The 25,666-nt window shown below is 38.4% G+C and overlaps 1 protein-coding gene across 1 annotated transcript in view; it reads left to right on the top strand.

Moving 5' to 3' along the window:
* LOC115215512 (G-protein coupled receptor-associated protein LMBRD2) overlaps positions 1-25,666 on the top strand; it is a 69,187-nt gene that overhangs the window by 9,839 nt on the left and 33,682 nt on the right. Inside the window, exons 2-3 of the mRNA XM_029784684.2 lie at positions 2,182-2,279; positions 22,392-22,627. Of these exons, the coding sequence (XP_029640544.1) occupies positions 22,454-22,627 (174 nt within the window). The 5' untranslated portion in view covers positions 2,182-2,279; positions 22,392-22,453. The remainder of the gene's footprint in view (positions 1-2,181; positions 2,280-22,391; positions 22,628-25,666) is intronic.

Here is a 25,666-nt window from a genome sequence, read left to right as displayed (position 1 = left end):
ACTGGTAACAATCACGTTCGAATGGTGCTTTTTACATGCCACCAACACGGAAGCCAGTTAGCTGCTCTGGCGACGATCACGCTCGGATGGTGCTCTTAGCGCTCCACAAGCACGGATGCCAGTCATCAAATTTGATTTCGATTTCACCTGCCTCAACAGGTCTTTGCAAGCAGAGTTTAGTGTCTAATGAAGGAAAGGTATGCATGTGGGCTGGCAACACCACTGGCATAGGCCACGGGTTATGGTCTCACTTGGCTTGCCGGGTCTTCTCAAGCACAGCATATTTCCAAAGGTCTCGGTCACTAGTCATTGCCTCCGTGAGGCCTAATGTTCGAAGGTCGTGCTTCACCACTTCATTAAAAGAAAAAAAAATTGAAAACCTCTGCATAAAGAATACACGTGTCTGTGATATACTTGACCACTCAGACTGAAATCTGATGAGAGATTTCATATACAACACCTGGAAAATTCATCATCGAAAACGACAATTTGTTTTTGTTTTTTTTCTAAAATTTTTCGGATCTTTTCCTTTTGAACGGCACTTTGTAACAATTTCTAGTTAACTAAACACTTTTAAACTTCGTATACTGGTAGAATGTGTTTATAAAACATCATTTTCTCTTGGCTTTATTGAGAAAATTCTATAGTTTGTAAGATATTTCCACTTTAAAATCAAGCATTTCAGCAATTTTAACCAATCGCTGGAGTCCATTTGGGGTGAAAACATTCCGTGCTGTATGAATATGTCCCTCGTTTAAGAAACAGATTGGGTTTATTTACATTTGCGAAGAAAAAAAGATACCCTTCCCCCACCCCTAATCCTAACCCTAAAACAGATTGAAATGCAATAGATCGATAGTAGGGTTATAATTATGGGTGACAATTTCATACAACACCGCTACAGAAAATGGGATTTTTTTCCTAGCGGTGTGAAATGAAAATGTCACCCATAATTATGGCCCTAGTATCGATCTATTGCATTTCAATCTATTTTAGATTTAGGGTTAGGGGTGGGGGAAGGGTATCTTTTTTCTTCACAAATGTAAATAAACCCAATCTGTTTCTTAAAATCTTACAAACTATAGAATTTTCTCAATAAAGCCAAGAGAAAATGATGTTTTATAAACACATTCTACCAGTATACGAAGTTTAAAAGTGTTTAGTTTACTAGAAATTGTGTTGAAAATTGCCGTTCAAAAGGAAAAGATCCAATTTTTCTCTACACACTTTTCTATCTCTTCTTTTAATGTCCATTGTTTCACCCGCTAAACTCCTTGCTTCGCCTTCAAAACTATCGTTATCCCCACCTCTTCAAAACGGGGCCCCAGCATGGCTGCAGTCCAATAACTTGAAACAAGTCAAAAGAATATAAGAATAACAGAACAGACGAAAAACGAACTGACGGCTGCAACCGTCGTCAGTCGGCGGCGTGAGTGGTACGCATGCGCAGTGACCTTGTGCTGACGTCGATGCATGATGTCTGCTAAGTTAGTAGCACTGCATTAGCTGGACGCCGTCACCAACCTCCTCACCGCTTCCCAAACAGGCTCCATTTCGGCTTTCCAGCTGGAATTTCTACACCACCGAGCTCTCCTCTCCCACCCACTATACATATATATCTATGTGTATAGCTAGATAGATATATATATACATACATACACACACGCATAGATACGTGACACACACGTCGGTACATGCTAACACACACACTTAGGCGCGCCAGCTCACCATGGTATAATCTTACCAACTTCACATGGATAATATAATATAGTGTATTTAATCTAACGTCCACCTACCATCAAACTCTTTTATAATCAACCAGCTGTCATCACCGCCCCCCTACTTCTCTCTAACACACCCTCTTTCCCTCTCCCATCAGCAACAGTAGCAGTTGTTAACGGGGTTGGCAAGGAGCACCTTGTCTCCTTATCTCTCTCTCTCTCTCTGTCCCCATACATCTTCTAACAACCAGCCCTTACCTGTCAATGTTATACACATACAGTCATCTATATTAGTCTCCCTACTTTGTAACAGACGCAATTGTCACTGCATTTGCACCGTTTTGCTTGTTATGGACGAACCATCATCATCCCCTTCGTCTGCTCCTTTTCTCTTCCCTGGTTATTTTTTTAAATAGCAAATTGGCCGTTTTTTTGTCGTGGTCCCTACCCAGTGGGAGAGCATCTTACATCTTTGCTGTCCTCACACGACATTTGCACTCCGGAAGAAATCTTGTCTGGATTCATAAGTTTCCCATTTGTTTCGGCTTACACACATTTGTAAGTATTAAATATTATTTTCAGCCTTTTTTCTGCATTCCTCGTGTTTAATCCTGTGATTTCATTGACGTTCATCTTTACAACTGTTGCTCTACACACTTGCATACCATATATATATTGTATGTGTGTGTTTATATACATACATACATGTATATATATAGTGTTTATGTATATATATATGTGTGTGTGTGTAGACATATTTATATATGCTTTATATATACATATATATGTGTGTGGACATATTTGTTTATATATGAGAATATATATAATCTATATAGCTGTGTGTATGTGTATGCATATATGTATATCTATATAACCTATGTATACACAGTGTATGTACATAGTATATATATATATATATATATATATATATTTTATTTTATTTGTTAGGGAATAAAAATTCCGGCATAACAGGGGTTCAAATCATTCTCAATGAATATATATATATATTTTTCTAATGGCATATATATATATATATATCGAGTATGTAATACTTTTACGAAGATAGTGTAATAAATCTGGCCACATAATCAATATTATTATTATTCTGTCGAAATGAACACAACTTTACGATTTCTTATCGAAATTATCAATAAAATAACTTCTAATGCTTGAGGAAACATTTCTTAATTATCAGACTTATATAAAAAGAAAATGAATTGAAATCATTTTGAAATATTGTTTACTCTAAAAGCATTTAAAATTTGGAGTAGTTCATTAGGGTTAAATTTGCGAATTTAATAATTAATAAAAGCTTTTAAAATGCTTTTAATTTTATGATAATATTCTATGATAAAAATATTATTAATATAAGTTGTCTTTTAAAAATAATTTTTAAAATGTATCAAATAAGATTTATTGTTAAAATATGATATTAGATATTTCAAAAGGAAACAGATTTACTGAGGAGAATGAAAAGAATTGTATTCGTAAAATATGAATTTTATTGTCAAAAAAAGATATCAACGTGAAAAAAAATCTAAAATAAATAAATAAAATGAAAGATTATTAGTTTATATTTACATAATTTTTTCCCTAAAAATCTTCAAATTAATTATACAAAAATATAAGGGCATAATTACACATTAGTGCCCCCGAGATTTTGTGAAAAATACATGCGTATGACTAAAATTTCGCAGAGACATTTTTCTGAGCGTGTCGGTTATGGTTATATTGATAACATTAAAGAAAAGAAAAAAACATTATGAGTTTCGAATCATTCTCACATCTCCCCACCTTTGTTTCTTCATAACTCTCTTGAAAATTTCTATTTTAAATGACATTCTGTAGAAATACGTTTACGAGAAGCTAGATTATGTAATGTTGATGTATCAAAACTAGATTTCTGGAAAAAGAGTGTAAAATGCTGAAATTACGGAAATTGGTGATAACATAATCTAGACGGGAGGATGGAAAACGATCTAAAGTTCCTCCTAAAAATTCGTATTTGTGGGTGGGGGTCTCAAAATTTCACTAGTGTAATTGTAATCTACGCCTTCGAAGACGTATCTCGGCAAAATTTCATTGAAAAATATACATATTTAAAAAAAAGTTACGGGGAAAGTCGGTGGGGCACCAATCTGTAGTTATGCCAGAATACGTATCGTCATACTGGTAAATCTGTCATTTAAGTTCAAATAAACCATCATTCTGTCGCTCCCCTTCCCCAGGTTTTGATGATGTGACCGTTATTACTTAATATATATCCCCTGTCTGGTTGCTGATTAAGAAGATGGACCCCCGGCATTAGTTACTTGTAACTGTTGTGTTTGTTGTTATCGTCAGTAAGATGTACTTTTAAGCGGTACCTGGGTGGTTATGTCACGGCGCTGGGTGTCTCTTTGCTAAGAACATCACTGCACGGGGACGGGATGCGAACCGTTGAGTATTCAATCAGGGAGTATAGCTACTCTGTGGTAGCGTGTGTGTGTGAAGATTAGCTTTTACCTCTAAGCAACATCTATTCTACATTCTTAGAAGAAACATTTTTATATATACTACGTAATACGCATATTGAGTCCCATTCGAATTATTGTTTCGCCAGCTCTCTACTGGGCACATGATCATCGTTTGTTCCTTTGTCCCCTCTTTTTCTAATTACCACTCTATACTCGTCTAACATTTCGTTCTGAAACAGGCATATACTGAGTTATATATATATATACATTTACCGAATAAACTGTGTAAATCAATTTGTGTGTATGTGTGTATATATATATACATACATATATATAGCAAGAGAGAGAGAGAGTGTGTATGTATGTATATATATACATATATATATATATAGCAATAGAGAGAGTGTGTGTATGTATATATATATACACATATATATAGCGAGAGAGAGAGTGTGTGTGTGTGTGTGTGTATAGCATTTAAAACATTGCAGAAAGGGAAAAAACAGCAAATATGTACCCGACATCTTTCTGCGTTTCATGCATGTAATTACATATACTAAATCCACCCCTAGGTTACCTAGCATGAGCTAAGGAAGGAGTGTCTTCGTGATTGCCCGACCGTCAAGAAATAGCTGTTATAAATCTCCCTTCAAATCACATCCTACCCTTATAAAAATATAAATTTTGTCCTATTGTCTCCGTGTTGGATAAATATATTGGGTTCCCCGTGCATAAGAAAAAAAAATGGTTTGCTCACGGCTAGATTGCTTTTAATCATAGGCCTGCTCGATCTACTTCGACCTGGGGTTAAATAACAATCACATAACCTGCATTATATGCTTTAACGACGACACCCTACCACCCCCTACATACATCGTAGCAAGTGGTTATTCACATTGAAGAGACATCGATTTCTACACAGTGTTTGTATTTTATTGCTGCCGGCCCTGGTCATCGACTCTATCGACACATTATTACGTATTAAACCTGGAAGGAGATCGTCTGAAATGGCAAATTGACCTCTCACACTCCATTCTGTTATTGTTGTTGTGTAGTGATAAAAGAGCAGCCTGAATGATTACCAATCTGTCTGGGGAAGAAGGCCAGTGGGTTAGTTAGCAAGTCCATAGTGTTTAAGGCAGAAGACGAGCGAATGAATGCATTGCAGTTAAAGTCAGCTGCCGACTCTCCCCAATCTACGGCACTGCTTTTATTCGCTTCTATTTCACCTTACTCTTCATATCAACAATCTCCAGTCATAGTGAACCTGTTTAGTTGGCTGGTTGAAAGCGTCTGCTAGCATTTTAAGGGCCCTACATGACATTTTCATTTGAAAATGTGAAAACTAAGTAACATTTTAAGGGCAGCTTGGCATTTTCTTTTCATGCCAAATGATTGGAATTCAGAGCACATCAGTGTGAAAATTTGGTTTGAATTGCAGAAAAGTAGTAGTTGGCTGCAGGGAATAACCAGAGGGGGGGGGGAGACGAGAGTGTGTGTGTGTGTGTGTTCTGAGATAGAAATCGTATGAAAGTATTTAGGAGAAGGTTTCCGTGAATGAATATGGTTTGGTATAACCTGTACAATGTTGTCACTCATGGTTTTTAGGTGTCTCTGTAGTTGTGAATAGACACAGACCCCTTCTTAACTCTCTCTCTCCCTTTGACTCAGCAGCATATATTGGATGTGACACCTGGAGAGAGAGAGAGAGAGAAATGCCTCAGCACCCAAATGGTATTCGTTACTCATTTTGAGCTGAATAGACTGAAGCTACATAAAATGAAGTGTCTTGCTGAAAGACACAATGCTCCGTCTGGTCTGGGAATTGAACTCATAACTTTATAATTACGAGCTGAACACCTAACCACAAGGCATGCATCTGGGTCATGGAATTAAAGCTGGAGTATGTTGGAGGCAAGGCAGGTCTTTGGAGGGGCCTGCAGTCACCAAACTTGAATTTGGTGGCTGCAGTGCCAGCATGGAATACTTTCAAGAAGTAATAAATGGTCACCTACAACCAGAGGATCAGCTCGAGAAGAAGGACAGAATCCTTTGTAGAGGCAGAGGACTAAAAGAGATCATATGACAAAACAGTGGCTCTGACTGCCCTTGATACAGGGGGATAATTAAACTAAGCTATGTTTACCCTTTAGCTGGTTTTTGTTTAAAATAATCACAAAATAAGTTGTTCTTTCTGCTTTAATCTGTGTCATAGATTTTGTTTCATTTATGGTTTTGTTATCTAAATACTGAAAATGTGGCATAGGCTAACAGTCATTACATTTTTTTTTTACAAGCTTTTAGTCTGTTCGCTTTCTCTCTCTCTTCATACACACACACACACGTGGCAATGTCAGATGTCAGACTGTGTGTAAGGAGGTTTTCAGATGCTCTAGATGGGAATAGTTAACTGTAAAGGGCACCCATTAAATTAAGTAGATGAACTTCTCAGATAACTTACCAAAACATAGTCAATAGTTTCTGTCACCAACCTGATCTAATTTATGTTATGAATGGTTTTAGTGAAGGCTTAGTTTCTTGTATAAGACAAGGGTGGAAATTTAAAGGGGTTCGTATTTACATTTGGAAACCAAGGGTTTTTTTTTTATCTCAGTGTACCAGCTGTATAAAGCATGTATAAAATTTGTTTTGCTAAATGGTAGTGAGCTGGCAGAAACCTTAGCATGCCAGGCGAAATGCGAAGCCATATTTCGTCTGCCGATACGTTCTGAGTTCAAATTCCGCCGAGGTCGACTTTGCCTTTCATCCTTTCGGGGTCGATTAAATAAGTACCAGTTACGCACTGGGGTCGATTTAATCGATTTAATCTGTTTGTCTGTCCTTGTTTGTCCTCTCTGTGTTTAGCCCCTTGTGGGTAGTAAAAAAAAAAAGGTAGTGAGACATGGGTAAAAGACTGTGGAAGATCAGATGTCGCAAGGAAATGAGTGTGGTTTAATGGATGTCTGCGTTCACAGCATTTGTTTTCATAATTGGTCTTTTGAGCGAAAAAGATGCCATGCCATGAGTCCAAGTGTAGAGTTTCATTATGATCAATATACATAAGTTGAGTCTTTCTAATAGAATATGGTGACCACTGGTGATGGTGCCATGTAAAAAAATACTGGTACAGGTACCACATAAGAAGCACCCAGTGCACGGTAAAGTGGTTGGTGCTAGGGAAAGCGTCCAGCCACAGAAGCCTTACCAAAACAGACAATCGGTACCTAATGCAGCTCTCAGGTTTGCCAGCTCCTGTCAAACCATCCAACCCATGCCAGCATGGAAGATGGATGTTAAATGATGATGATGATGTGAGAGTGTATCAGTTCTCACTCGTCCTTCTGAAGTTCAGAACAGGTGTGGCTGTGTGGTTAAGAAGTTTACTTCCCAACATCATGGTTTCAGGTTCAGTTTCGCTGCATGACACCTTCAACAAGTGTTTTTTACTATATCACCGGGCTGACCAAAGCCTCATGAGTAGATTTGGTAGATGGAGACTGGAAGAAGCCTGTCGTGTGGGTTGGTAGGTGTGTTAGTGCCTCCTTGTTTCATTTTCACGTGATAGTTGTAGATAACTGTCACCATCCTATGAAGAATGTTACCAATATTCCATGAGAACATGTCTAGCTATGAAAACAAGTGTGGGTTGACAAAAGGGTGTCAAACCCTAGAGAATTGCCATGACGAATTCCATCAAGCATGGAAAAGTGGGAGTTAAATGACAATAATGATGAGGATGCAAAATAAAACCAAGGCAAATAGAGCGTGTCAGGTTTGCTGTGAAAACTGCAAGATATTAAGACCCAAAAATCACTTCAAGATAAATATACTCTTTGGAAAATAAACTGTATTGGTCACTGATGGTCACACGTGTCCAACAAGCGGACAACCATCATACACACGCACGTGATGGGGGGGGGGTGTAATACTGACATGACTTCCATTTGCTAATGGTTTTTAAGTGCCTGTGTCAATGTGAGGAGGCAAAGGCACCACTTCAATGCTCTTGTCTTTAAACATCAACAAATCTAGGATGAGATGGCTGAAAGAACTGAGAGAGAGAGAGAAAGCTGAAGGGAGTGGGAGAGAGGGAGAGCTGAAGGGAGTAGGAAAGAGAGAGAGAGAGAGATGGAATTGTTCATTGTCACCAACAGGAAACTCTTAGGTCCTGGATAGAAGGATGTCCTTTATGAGAAACGTTACGTCTGTAGATTCATGATTCCTAAAGGAGATGTACTGAAGAAAATGCAACCTCCTTTTTCTGCCTTTAGCCGACCTTCTCCTACATGTCTGGTCTTGCTGAGAGCAATGATAAGGCAGTTGAATTCTCTGAGTTTCTGAACAAAGCTCTTCTCATCTTTGCTCCATTGTAGTTAACTATATCCATCCAAATTTGTACCTTTGAATTTCATGTTAGTGTTCCGACTGCAAGGTTTTCTAGTCCCTCTGGGTGCAGTTATTCAGAGCAGATAAGGTGAAGCAGGATGTTTCAGGTACCTTTCTTAGCTCCCTCTCATTGTAGAGTGGCTCCTAAAAAAGAAAAAGGCCTACCCATTCATAGATATTGTCAAAAAAACTCTCCTGCTTCTGTGCAAGAATTCATCAACTAAACTAAACTCATACCCTGTGTACTGTATATCAACTAGGAGCTTCCTCATTAAGAATCCTGCCCCCCCCCCCCACCAGCTGATTGTCAGTTCTTGCAACACACATAACAATGCAGATTGAGTTGGTTTAACATGTGAATGGTGCACCACATAATAAGATGCGCAGTCCTTGCTAAACCTTCAGTTGTCAATAATGACAAGATAATTCAAGATGAAAAGAATAACTACAGCCCTCTCCCACCTTGCCAACCACTGTGTGAGTTAATTTCATATTACCTGCCTTATCTACCATTAAGAACTTGGGGCAATAGGCAACCTTGCTGCCCTGTCAAGAGCATGAGGCTCCTGGTAGCATCACCAGAACAAACAAGCCTCTCCACTACATCCAGGTAGAAGTTCCGGTTTAAACGCCGGTACTTTATTGAGTACATTAGTATCAGGTCTTGTAACTGTAAAGATGTACTCTATATCAAGGCTGTCACATGAACTGATAACTGTTTACACTGTCCCTTGAACCAAAATTGCTGCTGAATTGGAATTAAACCTAGACAAAGGACATTAAGGAAGTGAACACTCCCAAAATTTACTGTAGCATCTGTGAAAAACATTACAAAAAGGATAAAATTTCAGCAAAGAGTTGAACAAAAATATGGCACTGAATACCTATTAATAATTGAAGAACCATTGTTGGTATGTTGAAAAGGGCCACCCCTTCAACATATGAACAAAGCATTGATATACAGACACAGAAACAACAAGACTGGTTTAATGACAAGGATCCCTAACACCTCAATGAAGAGAAGTAGACAGCCCACAGAGCCTCATACCCAACAAAAAGAGTAAAGCTTATCAGAAAAGCAAAATTCTGACACAGTAGATTAGTCATGTTCTAAAAGACTGATGATGAAAAGGGAGAGAGAACTAAAAAAGATATAAGAAAACCTACACCTCATGGTCATCAATGATGTCATCAGTTTCTTCAATGCTACAAAGGTCATCTACAACTTGTAAATGATTAGCTGGACACCAATTAAAAACAGAGACTTTACAAACCTCCTAAAAGCCAAGGAAAATCAATCACTGCAAGAAGGAACAGTTTGAGCAGCTCCAGGTTTGCTATCCTAATGTTGGCGAAGAAGCTATTTTACAACACATCTCATCTAGACTTACCAAAGAGGTGCACGGCAGAACCCACTCAACGTTTAAAAAAAGTCCACTTTGCTGTGAATGGCTTGAAGTACAATAAAACCTCAAGCATTGAAATCTTCCTAGGATAGAAAGATTTATTGGAATATTGCTTATGAACCACATGGTTCTGGGTTCAATCCCACTGCGTGGCACCTTGGGCAAGTGTCTTCTACAACCAAAGCCTTGTGAGTGGATTTGGTAGACAGAAACTGAAAGAAACCCATCGTATATATGTGTGTGTGTATATATATATAATATATATATATATACATTTTAAATGAGGGTGAGAAATTAGATATTAATTTGATTAACATCGATTTCACACCAGTGGTCTAGCATTAAAAAAAACTAAAGGTTCAGTAAAATTGTGTTTTATATATATATATATATATATATATATATAAGAGGGAAACCACTATGTGGACACCCATATGCTAGAAATAGATCCGCTACGGTCTCACCACTAAGAAATGTTCTCAAGAAAAATTTAGCAAAACAACTAAAATGTAATCGAGCAAGACAAAAGAAAAAGTAATAAAAATATGGATTATTCGTATACATGTTTCACTATCAATAAATTACGTAATTGTCCGTAGATCATCAAAGAATATATACCTGTGTTTGATATCCATCCATCCATCTATCTATATCGGCCGAAACTGCTATGACAATCTGGTACTTGACTGAAGATTGAAAGCCTGTTCTTGTTTTTTCCTCTCCTTTTTTTGTATTGTCTAACTGTCCAAATGTTTTGTTGTTGCCTGTTACATTCTTGTTCCAGTTTTTGTGTTGTTTATATATATATATATATACATCTCAAATACCATTTTTTTTCTTAGTTATGTCTAAACTATTGTGATCATCTCTCCTTGTCAATGTCCAGATGTTCTTGTTAACCTGTCATTCATACTTTAACCTTTCACCTAACTCTTTCTCCCCGTTATACTGTAGCCCCACTCAAAGTCCAACTTTGTATTGTGAGTTGTATGGCACCCTCACTAGTGTTGGTACCGTGAAAACAGCACCACCCAATACACTTAGTACAGTGGTTAGCCTTTAAGAAGGGCATCCAGACACACTTTTAGTGCCGATATGGGAGCACAATGCATCCCTTTCACCTCATCAGATCCTATCAATCTGTCCAACTCATGCCAGCATAGAAGATAGACATTAAAAGATGACAATGATATTTAGAGTTGAAATTTCTTGTATAATTTGTTGCTTTTAATAACAAAGGTTGAAGAAAGTTAATCTCTCTTCTGACAGGGATAATGTTTTTCTGATTTCAAATCCTACTGATTTTGGTTTTACATTTTACCCTACTCTTGCTGATAAAATATAAGTTTTCATAAAAGTAGACCTGTTTAAATTGACTGCAGCCCCACCTTGCAAAAATTGCTGTATTCTTTGTAAGAAATCAATATGTGTATATGTTTCAATAGATACTGTACTATATTTAGCCATAATAAATTACAAAAAACAAATAATAATAATAATAATAATAACAAAAAGAAGAAAAAAGCAGACAATCACATGAATAAAAACTGGATGAGTAGGTATCATGTGATGACAAGCTAAGAATTCCTGGACTGTTCTCGGCAAATATAACCAAAGATTTCTTAAGTTATGGTTTGTCCAGTATGATTCGTGTGTTTTACTTCTGAAATCAAAATCCAGCTTAGATTGAAATCCTGTTTAGGTTTAGTGACTGATACTAAAGTGTCTTATTTCCTTCAGATAAGCGTGTATTATATTTGCTTCCTTACCTTTGAGTAATTGAGTTCCAGGTCAGCTCTGATTGAGTACACACCTATGATAAAAGGTATTCAAACCTAGACCATTCCTTTCTTTTTTTTTTTTGTGGGTGTAGGTAGAATTACTTTGTTTAATGTGCTAATTTTTTTTAAGACTAAGAAAGGAGAATTCAGCTAGTGTTTCTACCATGTTGTACGACTGTTTATGGGTTCTCTTCATTAGCTCCATTGGTTTGAGATGTCCCTGGTTCATTTGCAACAAAATAAAATTGTTTAATGAATTGTCAGTTAGCTTGCTAGTTAGGCTCAATTGTCTCAAGGCAAAGAAAATGTGGTTGACTTCTTTGACTGACCAACAGTACGGTGATGGTAGTGTAATGTTCATTACTGAAGTAAATCTCCAAAACATTGGTATATGAGGGAAATTTGGTTGCTCTTTCTAGCAGGTAGAGTGAATATATAGAGGTTACCTCATGCATACTTGTGTGCATATGTGTGTTGTAATGCAAGCTTCATATGTGCACGATGTTAGTCAGCCAGATTATGCCATAAACTTTATATCATATTTTTTGTCTGTCATCTGTTGATGATGAGTGAGTCACCTGAAATATAAAGGATTAATAAATTCTTTTCACTTTATAAGAAACTCTCTGCTTTACATTATTTTATTTTTTCTTATATCACAATGCTTTACACAAGCTACAATGCTCTCCTTTATGAAAATATAATTAACTGTAATAAGAGAGATAAAACTGATCTGAAGATGTGTAACTCCCAAATTTATTGACTTAATAAACAATCTGGTAATTCATTTCTAGGTATTTCATTGGCCTATTACATTTCCTGTTTAGCAATTCATTGGCCTACATTTCATACTTACAATTTTATTGGCCAATATTACACTTGTGAAAGCAATTTCATTGGTTGATCGTATATTTCTTAGCAATTTCATTGGTTGATATTCTATAGTGGGGGTTGTATTGATTAATAAATTCTGCATCCTTGATCTCATCTTAGTTCCTGTAAGACTGTTCATAGGCGAAAAAATTATTTCTTCTCTCTTGTATTGAAGAACTTTTTGTCTTATATTTGCAGCAGGGGGGGGATGCTGTCTATGTTTTGTGGTAATGCCTTTCTGGCAAACCATTGCTATATCGATATCATATATCTTAATATCATAGATATAAATCAATATTAAAAGTACAATATCATGATTATATCTTGACATTGTACTTTCACTATCATCCATATCTATGATATTAACATGTGCAATATTTTGATTGATATTGGTTTCAAATTTTGGCACAAGGCCAGCAATTTCAAGGAAGAGGGTAAGTTGACAACATTGACCCCCGTTCTTTAAGAGATGAGGAATTATGCACATTATTTATATTATGTACATTTGACGGATATTTGTCCCCATCTTTTTTCGGGTATATCAGCCGAAACGTTTCGGCTGATGTACCCTCTTAGGCTTCATCAGGTGTCTTGGGGAAATTTCGAACCTGGGTTCTCATTCCTAAAGTATTTTTTGATGTTATTATTATATGCCCATGGGCATATGGCGCAGCAGTTAAGAGTGCAGGCTACTAACCCCAAGATTCCGAGTTTGATTCCAGGCAGTGACCTGAACAATAATAATAATATTAACATTGAAAAATATGTTAGGAATGAGAACCCAGGTTGGAAATTTCCCCCAAGACACCTGATGAAGGCTGGAAGGTATATCAGCCGAAACATTGTGTTAACAGCAAACAAGATGAAGACCAATATCCATCAAATGTAAATAATGTAAATAATTGACCCCTGTGTTCAACTTGTACTTATTTTATCAATCCCAAAAGGAAGAAAGGCAAAGTCGACCTTGGCAGAATTTGAACTCAGAACATAAAAATGGGTGAAATGCTGCTAAGCATGTTGCCCCAGCATGCTAATGGTTCCACCAGCTTGCTGCCTTATCATTGATATAGATTGATATTAAATGTACAAATATTATTGCTACACCTCAATATTGTATATCTTGAAAGTACACTGTTTATTACAATACCTTGATATTATATATGTTAATATCATAAGTATATATCATTATCATTATAATATCTATTTTTCCATGCTTGAATGGGCCAGTTTTTTTAGGAAGAGGAAATGTCTAGGCAGAGTGGATCCCCTGTCCCTTCACTTGAAATTAGGGCATGCATTAGGGTAGGTGGTAAAGCAAGTGAATGGTTTGATGTGAAGGTGGGGCTAAGACAAGGTTGTGTGATGTCTCCATGGCTGTTTATTTTACATGTGGATGGTATGGTGAGAGAGGTAAATGCTAGACCCCTTGGTAAGGGAGCCCAAATGGTGGGAGAAAATGGAGAGAAATGGCAGGTGAGTCAGTTGTTGTTTGCTGATGATGGGTTCGGAAGAGCAACTGAGGAGACTGGTGGTAGAGTCTGGAAGAGTGTGTGAGAGGAGGAAACTGAAAGTGAATGTAGCTAAGAGAAAGGTGATGAGATGTTCAAGTGATGGAATGGCTGGTAGGAATGAATGTGAGTGTAAATGGTGAGGTGTTAAGAGGAGGTGAGTGTTTTTAAGTATCTGGGATCACATGTGACAGTGGATGGGGGAGGGCTTGGCTGAGGAATTGGGATATAGAGTGAGGGAGGGGAGTAAGACACTTGGAGTTGTGCAAAGTATGATGAGAGATAAAAGGTTGAGTATGAAAGTGAATAGAGGGGTGCCTGAGGGCATGATTGTGCTGACAATGCTATATGGTGCAGAGCTGGGAGTAGGGCTGAGGGAAGTGGAAAAGAGCCAACTAGATGTGTTTGAGATGAGATGTCTGAAGGCTATGGTTGGTGTGACATGGATGGACAGGATGAGGAATGAGGTGTGTAACAATCAAAATGGATAACCGAATGTTGAGGTGGTTTATCCACATGGAGAGGATGGATGAGGAGTGGATGGTAAGGAGGCTGATGAAGGCAGAAGTGGTGGGCAGCAGAACCAGAGGCAGACCTCGGTTTGTATGGATGGATGGATGGAGCGAGGAAAGCTTTGGTGGTCAGAGGTGTTGGAGTGAGAGAGGCGAATGAGTTTATAAATGGTAGGAAAGCTTGGAGATTGTTTGTGGATGGATGAGTGAATTTTGATGTTGCTCAAAGGGGTATGGAACCAGCATGATGCAGCGGGGGTAAACCAGCTTATGCTGTTGGGGGTTGCATTCTATGCCTTGACCTGAGCATAGAATGAGGCTCACCTCTTTGAGCTGGGAAATGAATGGAATGCTTGGTGTGTGTCTTATTGTGGCCACCCACTCTTAAAAAATTGGGGAATAAGCCTGAGTATATAAAAAAAACAAAATCTATGAATGTATCAGAGGGCATATGTTCTAAGGCTGGATGCCCTTCCTGTCACCAACCCTCACCTGTTTCCAAACAAAGTTAAATTTCCTTTTGGCCAGACATGTTTTTCATGGAAGACTGGAATTGAACAACATTGTCTTGACATTACAAGATGGTTGTAAGAAAGCATCATCATTGTGCCAGCAAAGGGACACATGAACACACACACACACTCATATACACAGACTTGTTTCGGTCATTGGACTACAGCCATGCTGGGGCACTGTGTGTGTGTGTATGTAACTTGACTCTGTCGGTCATGAATGACCATGGGTGCACCTAAGAGGTTCCCCTCCAGGGTACAAGTCTGGGCAGAAAGTTGCCTCACTGACAAACACACAACCTAGGGTTGTTTTTATGGAAGACCAGGAGTTTCCCATGCATACCAGCCTCCCCCTCTCCACGCTACCGATGTTATCCAAGGGAATGGCAAAGGCCAATACAGCTTGGCGTCAGTGATGTCGCAACTCTTTTCTGCTGGACAAATATGAAATAAAGTGTCTTGCTCAAGAATACAACAACACACAGTCCAGGAATCAGTGAGCCATGCACCTTCACACACACACACACAGATGATGATGATGAGTTTCTTTTAATTTCTGTTCGCTCACAAGCCTTTGGTTGGCCCAGGACCATAGTTGAAGGCACTTGCCCAAAATACCATGCAGTGGGACTGAACCTGAAACCACATGGCTGGGAAGCAAATTTCTTACCCGCACAGGTATGCTAGTGCCTGTCAAAATTAAAATGACATGGCAGGTGTAAATGAATGTTGCCAACATGTGAGTGCTGTGCCTCATTTCCAGTCTTCTGTGAAAAACCTTCCCAGCTATGGAGAAGTATTGCCTTGCTTGGAAACAGGCGAGGGTTAGCAACAGGAAAGGCATCCGGCTACTGGAAATCTGCCTTAACAAATTATAATCATTGCTCTATTTCAATATTGTATATCAGGGTATCATAGATATGGACCAATATTGAAAGAGTGATTTTCTAGTTATTGATTTCTTTGGACTGGGCTCACAGCCAATTTTTGCAGGTGGTGGGGTGATGCAAAATTGATTCAATCTAATTCAGTTGCTGATTCAATCAACCCTAGTATAGTGGAACTAAGGTGAGGGAGCCATCGATTGCATTAAAACATCCTAGTCAGGAGACCTGCCATCAGCTGTTAGCAACATGCATTCATTACGTCTCAAGGAACATGCTAAACTGGACGGAACATTTCCTGATGATTCGCTCGGTGCTCTAATAAGAGCAGATTTCCTGTTCGTCTTTGCAGCCTTAGCAAAATGGATATCAGTGCAGCACTGGAATGGATTCAGTTTGTTACAACCAGATTGAATTGAAACAATTTCATTATGGTAGAATCGTCATCATAACCATCGTCATTTAATGTCCATTTCCCATGCTGGCATGGGTTGGATAGCTTGACAGGAACTGACATGGCCAGGGGGCCACACCATGTTTCATTGTCTCTATTTTGGCTTGGTTTCTACAACTGGATGCTCTTCTGGATGACCACTTTGCAGAGTGTACCAGGTGCTTTTTACATGGAACCTTGGTTTTAGAATCTCATTTCTGTTGTGGTGGGCAGGTCTTCTTGAGTACCTGTTAAAACACAAGCCTTGTAACAGTCGTTGTCTTCATCTCCATTTTCCCATGCTTGCAGAACTCATTGACATAGATTTTGTACAGCTGGATGCCCTTCCTGTCACCAACTCTCACAGGTTTCCAAGTAAAGCAATATTTCCCCATGGCTGGACATGTTTTCATGGCAGACTGGAGAAAAGGGACACTGCTTATATGACAGTGACATTTGTTTATAACTATCACGTGATGTCAAGACTAGGAGATCCCAAAACACACTCACACACGTGTTCTATAACACACATACATATGTGTGTGTGTGTGTTTCCTTACCTTGGCATTGTGTGATAGTTGTAAACGAGCATCACTGTTATACAAGCAGTGTCATTTGTTTCCTGTCTTCCATGAAAACATGTTTGGCCATGGAGAAATATTACCTTGCCTGGAAACAGATAATAGTTGTCAAGAGGAAGAGCATCCAGGCATAGAAAATCTGCTTCGAGGAAGTGGACATTAAAACAATAATCTTTTTACTGTTGAACATAAAAACAGATGCTTACACCCAGAGACACACACGTCTCTACTCCCACACCCTGAAAACACACATGTCCATATAATAGATTTTCATACATAAATACACCCCATTGATTTATTAATCGTATTATTGCAGTCAGTTGCTAAATATTTTGTATGATTTTACTCAGATATTTTCCAAGGTAAACTTTGCCACCACAATTATTTAGAAGGGTGTGTTTCAGTGTAGCACAGACACACATTTATGAAACAGTAATTTTAGGAAGACAAGCTATTTGTAATGTACTTAAAGTCGTAAGTGACTAATGTTTCGTCGTGTTAACACAAGCCAATAAGGGAGCCTATAGTGGTCGCTCGACCTGCTAGAAACAGCAGCCCAATCTCTTTCAAATCACACCCTAATGTCTTAAACAGGGAGTGACGTATTATGCAATGTTGTCCTCGATACTATGTTCGTGATGGTCATGACAGGAATATTTTGAACCTTTAGTCTGCCTGATTGGAGCCGATCAGTAAACTATTTAAAACTGTATACAGCTATGGTACGACCACACTTGGAATTCGCATCATCAGTTTGGAACCCCTATCTTGCACAGAACATTGATCTCCTGGAATCTGTCCAGAGACGTGCAACCAAACGCATACCCTCCATCAGACACCTACCATATTCTGAGCGCCTTGTTTCCCTGGGCATGGATTCACTGAAGCTCCGGCGTTTGGCGACGGACTTGGTAAACACCCACAAAGTTATCAACCACCTCACCAACAACAACACTGAACACCTTTTTGATCTCCATGTGTCTAACACACGTGGACATGCCTACAAAGTCAGAAAACAATACAGCTCCCATGACTTTCGGAAACATTTTTTCACGCTCAGAGTTGCTGAAGCATGGAATAAACTGCCTGCGTCAGTTGTTGACTGCCATGACACTGCATCTTTTAAGGCCCTCATGCTTTCCGAAATCCGCCGAAACTACACCTGATTATATATACACTTTAGATGAGTTGTAGTGCACCTGAGCACTTTACACAATTATTATTATTATTATTATTATTATTATTATTATTTAAACGACTAAAATTCAATCTCTGTTTACAGTTGCAGAAATTCGTAACTACCCACACTTGAACTAATATTACAACCACCACAACAACAATAACAACAGCATTATGACAAGTAGTTGAATATCAGCATGTTACCTGTCCAGGGAATATTGTTTGATTGCTGCATTTTTAATTAGATTTTTGCTTATAAATAACTGATTAATTAACCATTCCATATGTATTTCACACGTTCCATGTCATTTATAAACATACGACCATGACTGTGTGGTTAAGAATTTCACTTCCCAACTAAATGTCCTCCCTCGGGTTCATCCTCATTCTGCAGCCCCTTAGGCAAATGTGTTCTTCTAAAGCTCTAGGCCAGGCCTGGCCAACTCGAGTCACATTGTGGGCCACTTTAATTGCAGAAAGTTTTTTGAGGGTCGCTTGTATACTGACAGAATTGAAAGCATTTTGCTTTCTCATGCACCCACGTATATGATCTCTAACACACATACATATGTGTGTTCCCTTGCCTTAGCATTGTGTAATAGTTGTAAACGAGCATCACTGTTATACAAGCAGTGTCATTTGTTTCCAGTCTTCCATGAAAACCTGTTTGGCCATGGAGAAATATTACCTTGCCTGGAAACAGATAATAGTTGTCAAGGGGAAGAGCATCCAGAGAGCAGACATTAAAGCAATAATCTTTTTACTGTTGAACATAAAAACAGGTGCTTATACCCAGAGACACACATGTCTCTACTCCCACACCCTGAAAACACACATGTCCATATAATAGATATAATGAACGAATAATCGTTGATTCAACATGAAATATTATCGTTGCAGAAACAGTAGAATCTTTCTCTTTTACTTTTCATTACAATCTTTAATTTTTGATAAAAGTTTTAAAATGTTTGTTTAAATAAACCCATTTTAAGAAAGTATCAAGCAGGTTGCAAGATAAAAGTCTGTGGGCTGCATGTGGCCCGCAGGCCTCAGGTTGGCCAGTCCTGCTCTGGGCTGACTAAAACTTTGTGAGTGCATTTGGTAGGCAGAAACTGAAAGTAGACCATTATTTATATATATATATATATATATATATATATATATATATATATATATACACACACACTCTTCTTTACTACCCACAAGGGGATAAACATAGAGGGGACAAACAAGGACAGACAAACGGATTAAGTCGATTGCATCGACCCCAGTGCGTAACTGGTACTTAATTTTTCGACCCCAAAAGGATGAAAGGTAAAGTTGACCTCGGCGGAATTTGAACCCAGAACGTAATGGCAGACGAAATACGGCTACGCATTTCGCCCGCCGTGCTAACGTTTCTGCCAGCTCGCCGCCAATTATATATATATATATATAAAAATAAAAATAAAAATAAAAAATAAAGACACACTACACTTTGATCTTAGCCAAAAGGTGAAACAAATGGAAAAAAATAGAATTAATGATATTCTTCATTTAAAATCACTTTGGTTGTTTCAACAGATTCTTACACCTGTACTACATAGGTGAGATGTGCAATCATTTTCCAACATCAAAGGTGTAGAATGCACCTCCTCAAATGATTGCCAAAAGAAGTTCTTCATTGACAAGCCTTGCATGGCATTCTACAAGGTTTTTACCTGAATCTTTATATATATATATATATATATAATCAGGGTCATGCCACGCCTGGGTAGGCAAGGTAAGCTGTACCTACCCTGAATAAAAGTAGATCAATTACAACATTTTCCTTTTATGGCAAAATATGCACCTAATTCAATAAAATTATGAGGGTTACTCTGATTACTCTGCATAAAATGTAAAGTAATTTTTTTTTTGTAGATTAGGGGTAGACGTAATTCATCCCTGCCTTTCAATTTCAGTATTAAAACTACGTATAGTGCTGTTGTAGTACACATGCTGTGTACATTCCTAAAACAATGTTCTTTTTATGTACTATAAAGGAAAAAGTAATTCTGCCTTCGACTCAGTCATATGGCTGTGTTTCGCTTATTTTTTTTACGTGTTTTACTACATAAATATCACCAACTGCCTACACTGAGTAATTACTGATGGCACGTGCCTGGTATATATATATATATATATATATATATATATATATATATATATATATATATATATACATACATATATATATATATATATATATATATATATATATATATATATATATAGGTTAGTTAAAATATGTGTTTGTCACATATTTCAACTGACCTGAATTCTGCTCATACCTAAACACTGCAGCTATGCTCCATTAAAATATATATATATATATATATATATATATACACACACACTTATAGGATAAAATCAAATCAGTGTTTCCTGAACAGGTGTACAATGTACCTCACATCAGGTGTCAAAGTGGTTGCGAAGCAACACAAGATGAAGTGTTTTGCTCAAAAACACAATGCACCACCCTGTCCAGGAATTGAAACCGCAATCTTCTGATCATGAGTGCAACACCCTAACCACTAGGCCGTGCAACCTTGACTTATATACACATGCATACATATATATGCATGTGTGTGTATGTGTGTGTAATCATCATCATTGTTTAATGTCCTCTTCTTGATACTTCCATGGGTCAAACGGAATTTCTTGAGTTTCATTTTTTATGGCCGGTTGCCCTTCCTGTTGCTAACCCTCTCCTATTTCCAAGAAAGATGATATTTCCCCATGGCCACATAGCCTAGTCACGGGATGTTGCTAACATGATACAACTTGTATGATGGTGATACTCGTTTACAGTTATCATGTGATGTCAAAACAAGGGTGGGTACACACACACAATGGGCTTTTCTTCAATTTTTCCCCACAAAATACACTCACAAGTTTGGTCAGCCCAGGGTCATAGTAGAAGTCAGTTGCCAAAGTGCTGTACAGTGGGGCTGAACCCAAGACCACAGCTATGCTTGCACCTATGTTTCAATCCATGATTGCCTGTACATAAGTTGTGATGTACTGGCAGCGTTGTTGTTTTTACTGTCCACAAATCATCTGCTTCCTTTGTGTCTGTAAAGCTGCATGGAATGTGAGATCCCTTACTTGATAAATAGGTTAGCATTAGCAACAGGAAAGGCATCCAGCTATAAAGCAAAGCCTCAGTAACATATTCCTCTAACCCATGCTAGCAATGAAATGTGAACATAAAAACAAACATACAGGAGTGGCTGTGTGGTAAGAAGCTTGCTTTGTCAACCACATGGTTCCGGATTCAGTCCCGCTGTGTGGTACCTTGGGCAAGTGTCTTCTACTATAGTCTCAGGCTGACCAAAGCCTTGTGAGTGAATTTGGTAGATAGAAACTGAAAGAAGCCCGTTGTATGTATACATATATGTGTGTGTGTTTGTGTGCCTTTGTTTGTCCACCCACCATCACTTGACAACCGATGTTGGTGTGTTTACGTCCCCATAACTTAGCAGTTCAGCATAAGAGACCGATAGAATAAGTACTAGGCATACAAAGAATAAGTTCTGGGAGGTCGATTTGTTCGACTAAAGGCAGTGCTCCAGCATGGCCACAGTCAAACGACTGAAACAAATAAAAGGAAAATGCTATGAATCTTTGATATTTTATGAAACCCTATTCAAGTGGATCCCATTGGGATCATCACAGCACTCCCGTTTCTTACCCACAATGCACAAGAGTGTGTTCAGAAATCATCATCATCATTTAACATCCATTTTCCATGGGTTGGATGCTTCGACTGGTGTCTGGATGCCCTTCCTAACGCCAACCACTCTGAGAATGTAGTGGGTGCTTTTTTTACATGCCACCGGCACAGGGGCCAGAGGAGGCTGGCAACAACCACGATCGGTTGGTGATTTTTATGTGTCACCAGCACGGAAGCCTGTCAAAGTGGCGCTGGCATCGGCCAAGCTCGGACGGTGCCTTTTATGTGCCACCGGCACAGGTATCACAGCTACAATTTCCATTTGATTTTGATGTACTTGACTCAATAGGTCTCCTCAAGCACAGCAGGTCACCCTACGATCCAAGGTACTTTTGAATGGGTTGGGGCTGGTTATGCATTTAAATAACTTGCTATTAACCATTTTCTCTTTCGTTGCAGGTTTGCTGTGAGCAGCTTTATTTCTATTGCGTAGTTTTTGTGGATCATGCGGTGCATGAACCATGAGTGCCGGACCACTCACCGTAGAGATTATCTGTACCTGTATTCTTGCCTTGCTGCTTATTCATCGCTATGGTGATTGGAGGAAGCAGCATGTCCTGGTCACCTTGGCCACATTCGTTGCCTGGTATTTCTCTTTGATGATAATCTTCATCATCCCACTGGATGTTTCATCGGTGAGTCGGCAGCCTTTTATTTCATATTACCTCTCCTTGTTTTGTCTTTATTGTTAACAAACTTGACATTAAATTGTAATTATGTAGGTGCAGGCATGAATGTGTAGCAAGATGTTTGTTTGCTGACCGCATGGCTCTGGGTTCAGTCCCACTTCATGGTGCTTTGGGCAAGTGTCTTCTATAGCCCTGGGCTAACCAATACATTGTGAGTGCATTTGGAAGACAGAAACTGCAAGAATTCCATTGTGTGTGTGTGTGTGTTGGGCCTATATATACATATATATAAAGGATCTATCTATATATATATATATATTGGGTCATCCCATAAATAATGCATTTTTTTTTAATACTTCTTTTATTTTTCAAAATTAAGATAAAGTTCTTTTTTAATCTAAAATATGCTCTCTTTCATTTTCTACAATGCTTTTCCATCTATCTGGTAGACTTGCCAGGCCCCCTCTTCCAAAATTCACTTGTCTGTGACAAAAATACTCCTCCAGTACTGTTCTGACCTCATCTACAGAATTCATGTTTTTTCCGTCCAATTGATTTTGAAGACTGGGGAATAAATGATAGTCAGATACAGCAGCGTCCGGTGAATATGGTGGGTGGGCATAGTTTCCCATTCAGATTGCTCCAGCCTTTGGAATGTCATCCTCACTGTATATGGCTGAGCATTATCCTGATGGAAGAACACCTTTCATCTTGAAAGCAAAGATGGTCGTTTTTCTTCTAGCACTGGACTCAAGCTGATGAAGCTGCTCACAGTAGATCTCCTTTGTTATCGTTTGGTTTGGGTTTAAAAGTACAAAGTGGACTAAACCTTCCCAAGTCTAATCGCACACAGAGAGTGAATGTGTGCTCTTCTTTGCTGTCACATCTCACGAATGAACCTTTTTGGGGGACCAAATAGTGACTGGAGATGAGAAATGGGTTCTCTCTAAAAATGTCAAGTGACAAAGACAGTAGGGAAAGGAGAAACACCAGCACCCCAGGCTAGAGAAGGTCTTCACCCACATAAAGGTTATATGAAAGAGACTAGTAGAATACGTATCATGCTTAAAACATTTGACTAAAATTTCTTCAATGTGGTGCCCCAGCATGGCCACAGACTAAAACAAGTAAAAGATGGTATCTATGCATCATGATGATGCTTTGTTGCAGTCCATCCATGCCCATCTCAGCTTTTCTTCAGTCTCAGTAGTGTATCTAATTCTACTATTTTTCAGTATATCCTCTTTTTTAAGGTCATAGGTTGTGGTTTAACCCTTTTGATACAAGTCCACCTGAGAATGCTTCTGTTTTAAAGTGATCTAAATTAAAACCCTCAATCAAAATTTCATGTTAATTTATGTTCCAAACACCAGTTTTATTTTGGCACAAGGCCAGCAATTTTGAAGGGTGGGGCAGTCGATTACCTCAACTCAAATGATACTTATTTTGTGAATGGCAAAAGGATGAAAGGTAAAGTTAACCTCGGCAGATTCCACAAAGCATTTCATCTAGTGTGTTAATGATTTGGTGAGCTCACTGCCTTAATCCTTTCATTACCAACCTGGCTGTAACCAGCTCTGGCTCTGTAGTACAAATGTCTTGTTTTCAAAAGTTCTGAATTAAAATCCTCCACCAAACTTTAGTCACAATTTATGTTCCTAACACTAGCTTAATGATAACTAAATTATTTTACTCAATTCTTTGTTATATTTAAAATTAATTGAAAGAAACAGAGAGCATCTCAACAGAAATACGGTAACAAAAGGGTTAAGCACCAGTTTAGTGATGATGGTTATTTTACTAACTTTTCCATCGCTTTAAAGATTAATTGCAATGGCCGTCTAATAAGAAGTTTGCTTCCCAACCACATGGTTCTGGGTTCACTTCCACTGCAAGGCATCTTGGGCTAATATCTTTTTCTGTAGCCTTGGATTGTGAATTTGGTAAGCAGAAACTGAAAGAAGCCCATCGTGTATATGTGTGTTTTGTGTTTGTCGCCCTCCCCACCACTGCTTAACAACCATAGCTTAGCCATTCGGCTAAAGAGATCAAGAGGTCAAGTACCAGGCTTAAAAAAAGTACTGGTGTCGATTTGTTTGACTAAAATTCTTCAAGGCAGTGCCCCAGCATGGCCACAGTCTAATGACTGACGCATGTAGAATGTAAGAGGCAGAAGAAAGGGGATTTACTTCAACATAAATATGGTAACAAAAAGCTTAAGAGAAACTGAATTATTATTTTTGCAAGTTGAATAACCAGGTTATGTTGAAATCTGTGTCAGTCACGATGAAGCAGGTGTTCCAGCCATGACCGTCTCAGCTTTCCTTCAGATACAGTAGTGTACCTAGTTTTATATTACTCATTATGTCCTTTGTTTTTAAGATAGTAGGCTATGATTTAAGGGAGATTTGGCTACTATTTTTAGCAGGGTCAGTGATCACAAAAGGGCTACATTTAATGGCCTTCTCAATATTGCTTTCTCAGAACAATCTGTGTCTGGAAACTCTATCAGTCCACATTCTGTACCAGTGGTTCCCAACCTGTGGTCCATGGGCCCCTGGTAGTCCACAAAGGCAGTACTGGGGGGGGGGGGGTTCTGTGAACTAAATTCAAAATTTTACACACACACATAAGGATAAGCATATTAAAAGGGGGTCTGTAGGAAAACTCATTAAAATAAAATGGGTCCTTGGTAGTGAAAATGTTGGGAACCACTGCTCCATACCATCCTCCTTGCCTCCTGCAAACCCCTAACATGCAATAGCTTAAACCGAACATTCACTATGCCAACTTTGCCAGTTATATATAGATATTCCTGTCTTGACATTTCTAAAAACGATTCTAAGCATTCTTCGTCCCTCCTTGTGTTAAATAAATAAATGGAAAAATACAAAAATAGACAGATTCAGAACATTCTTAAGGAATACTGAATTCTGCTGAAATTTAACTTCGCCTACAAAGCATTTCCAGTGACTCACAATAAATGGTTTGTGAGTTATTGGTTATGCAACTTATTTAAAAAATTTTTTTCTCTCCTTTTAGTCA

The sequence above is a fragment of the Octopus sinensis genome, linkage group LG9, assembly GCF_006345805.1.
Source record: "Octopus sinensis linkage group LG9, ASM634580v1, whole genome shotgun sequence".
Lineage (NCBI taxonomy): Eukaryota > Metazoa > Mollusca > Cephalopoda > Octopoda > Octopodidae > Octopus > Octopus sinensis.
Note: the sequence above shows the minus strand (reverse complement) of the source record. Positions and strands in the feature narration are given on the sequence as shown.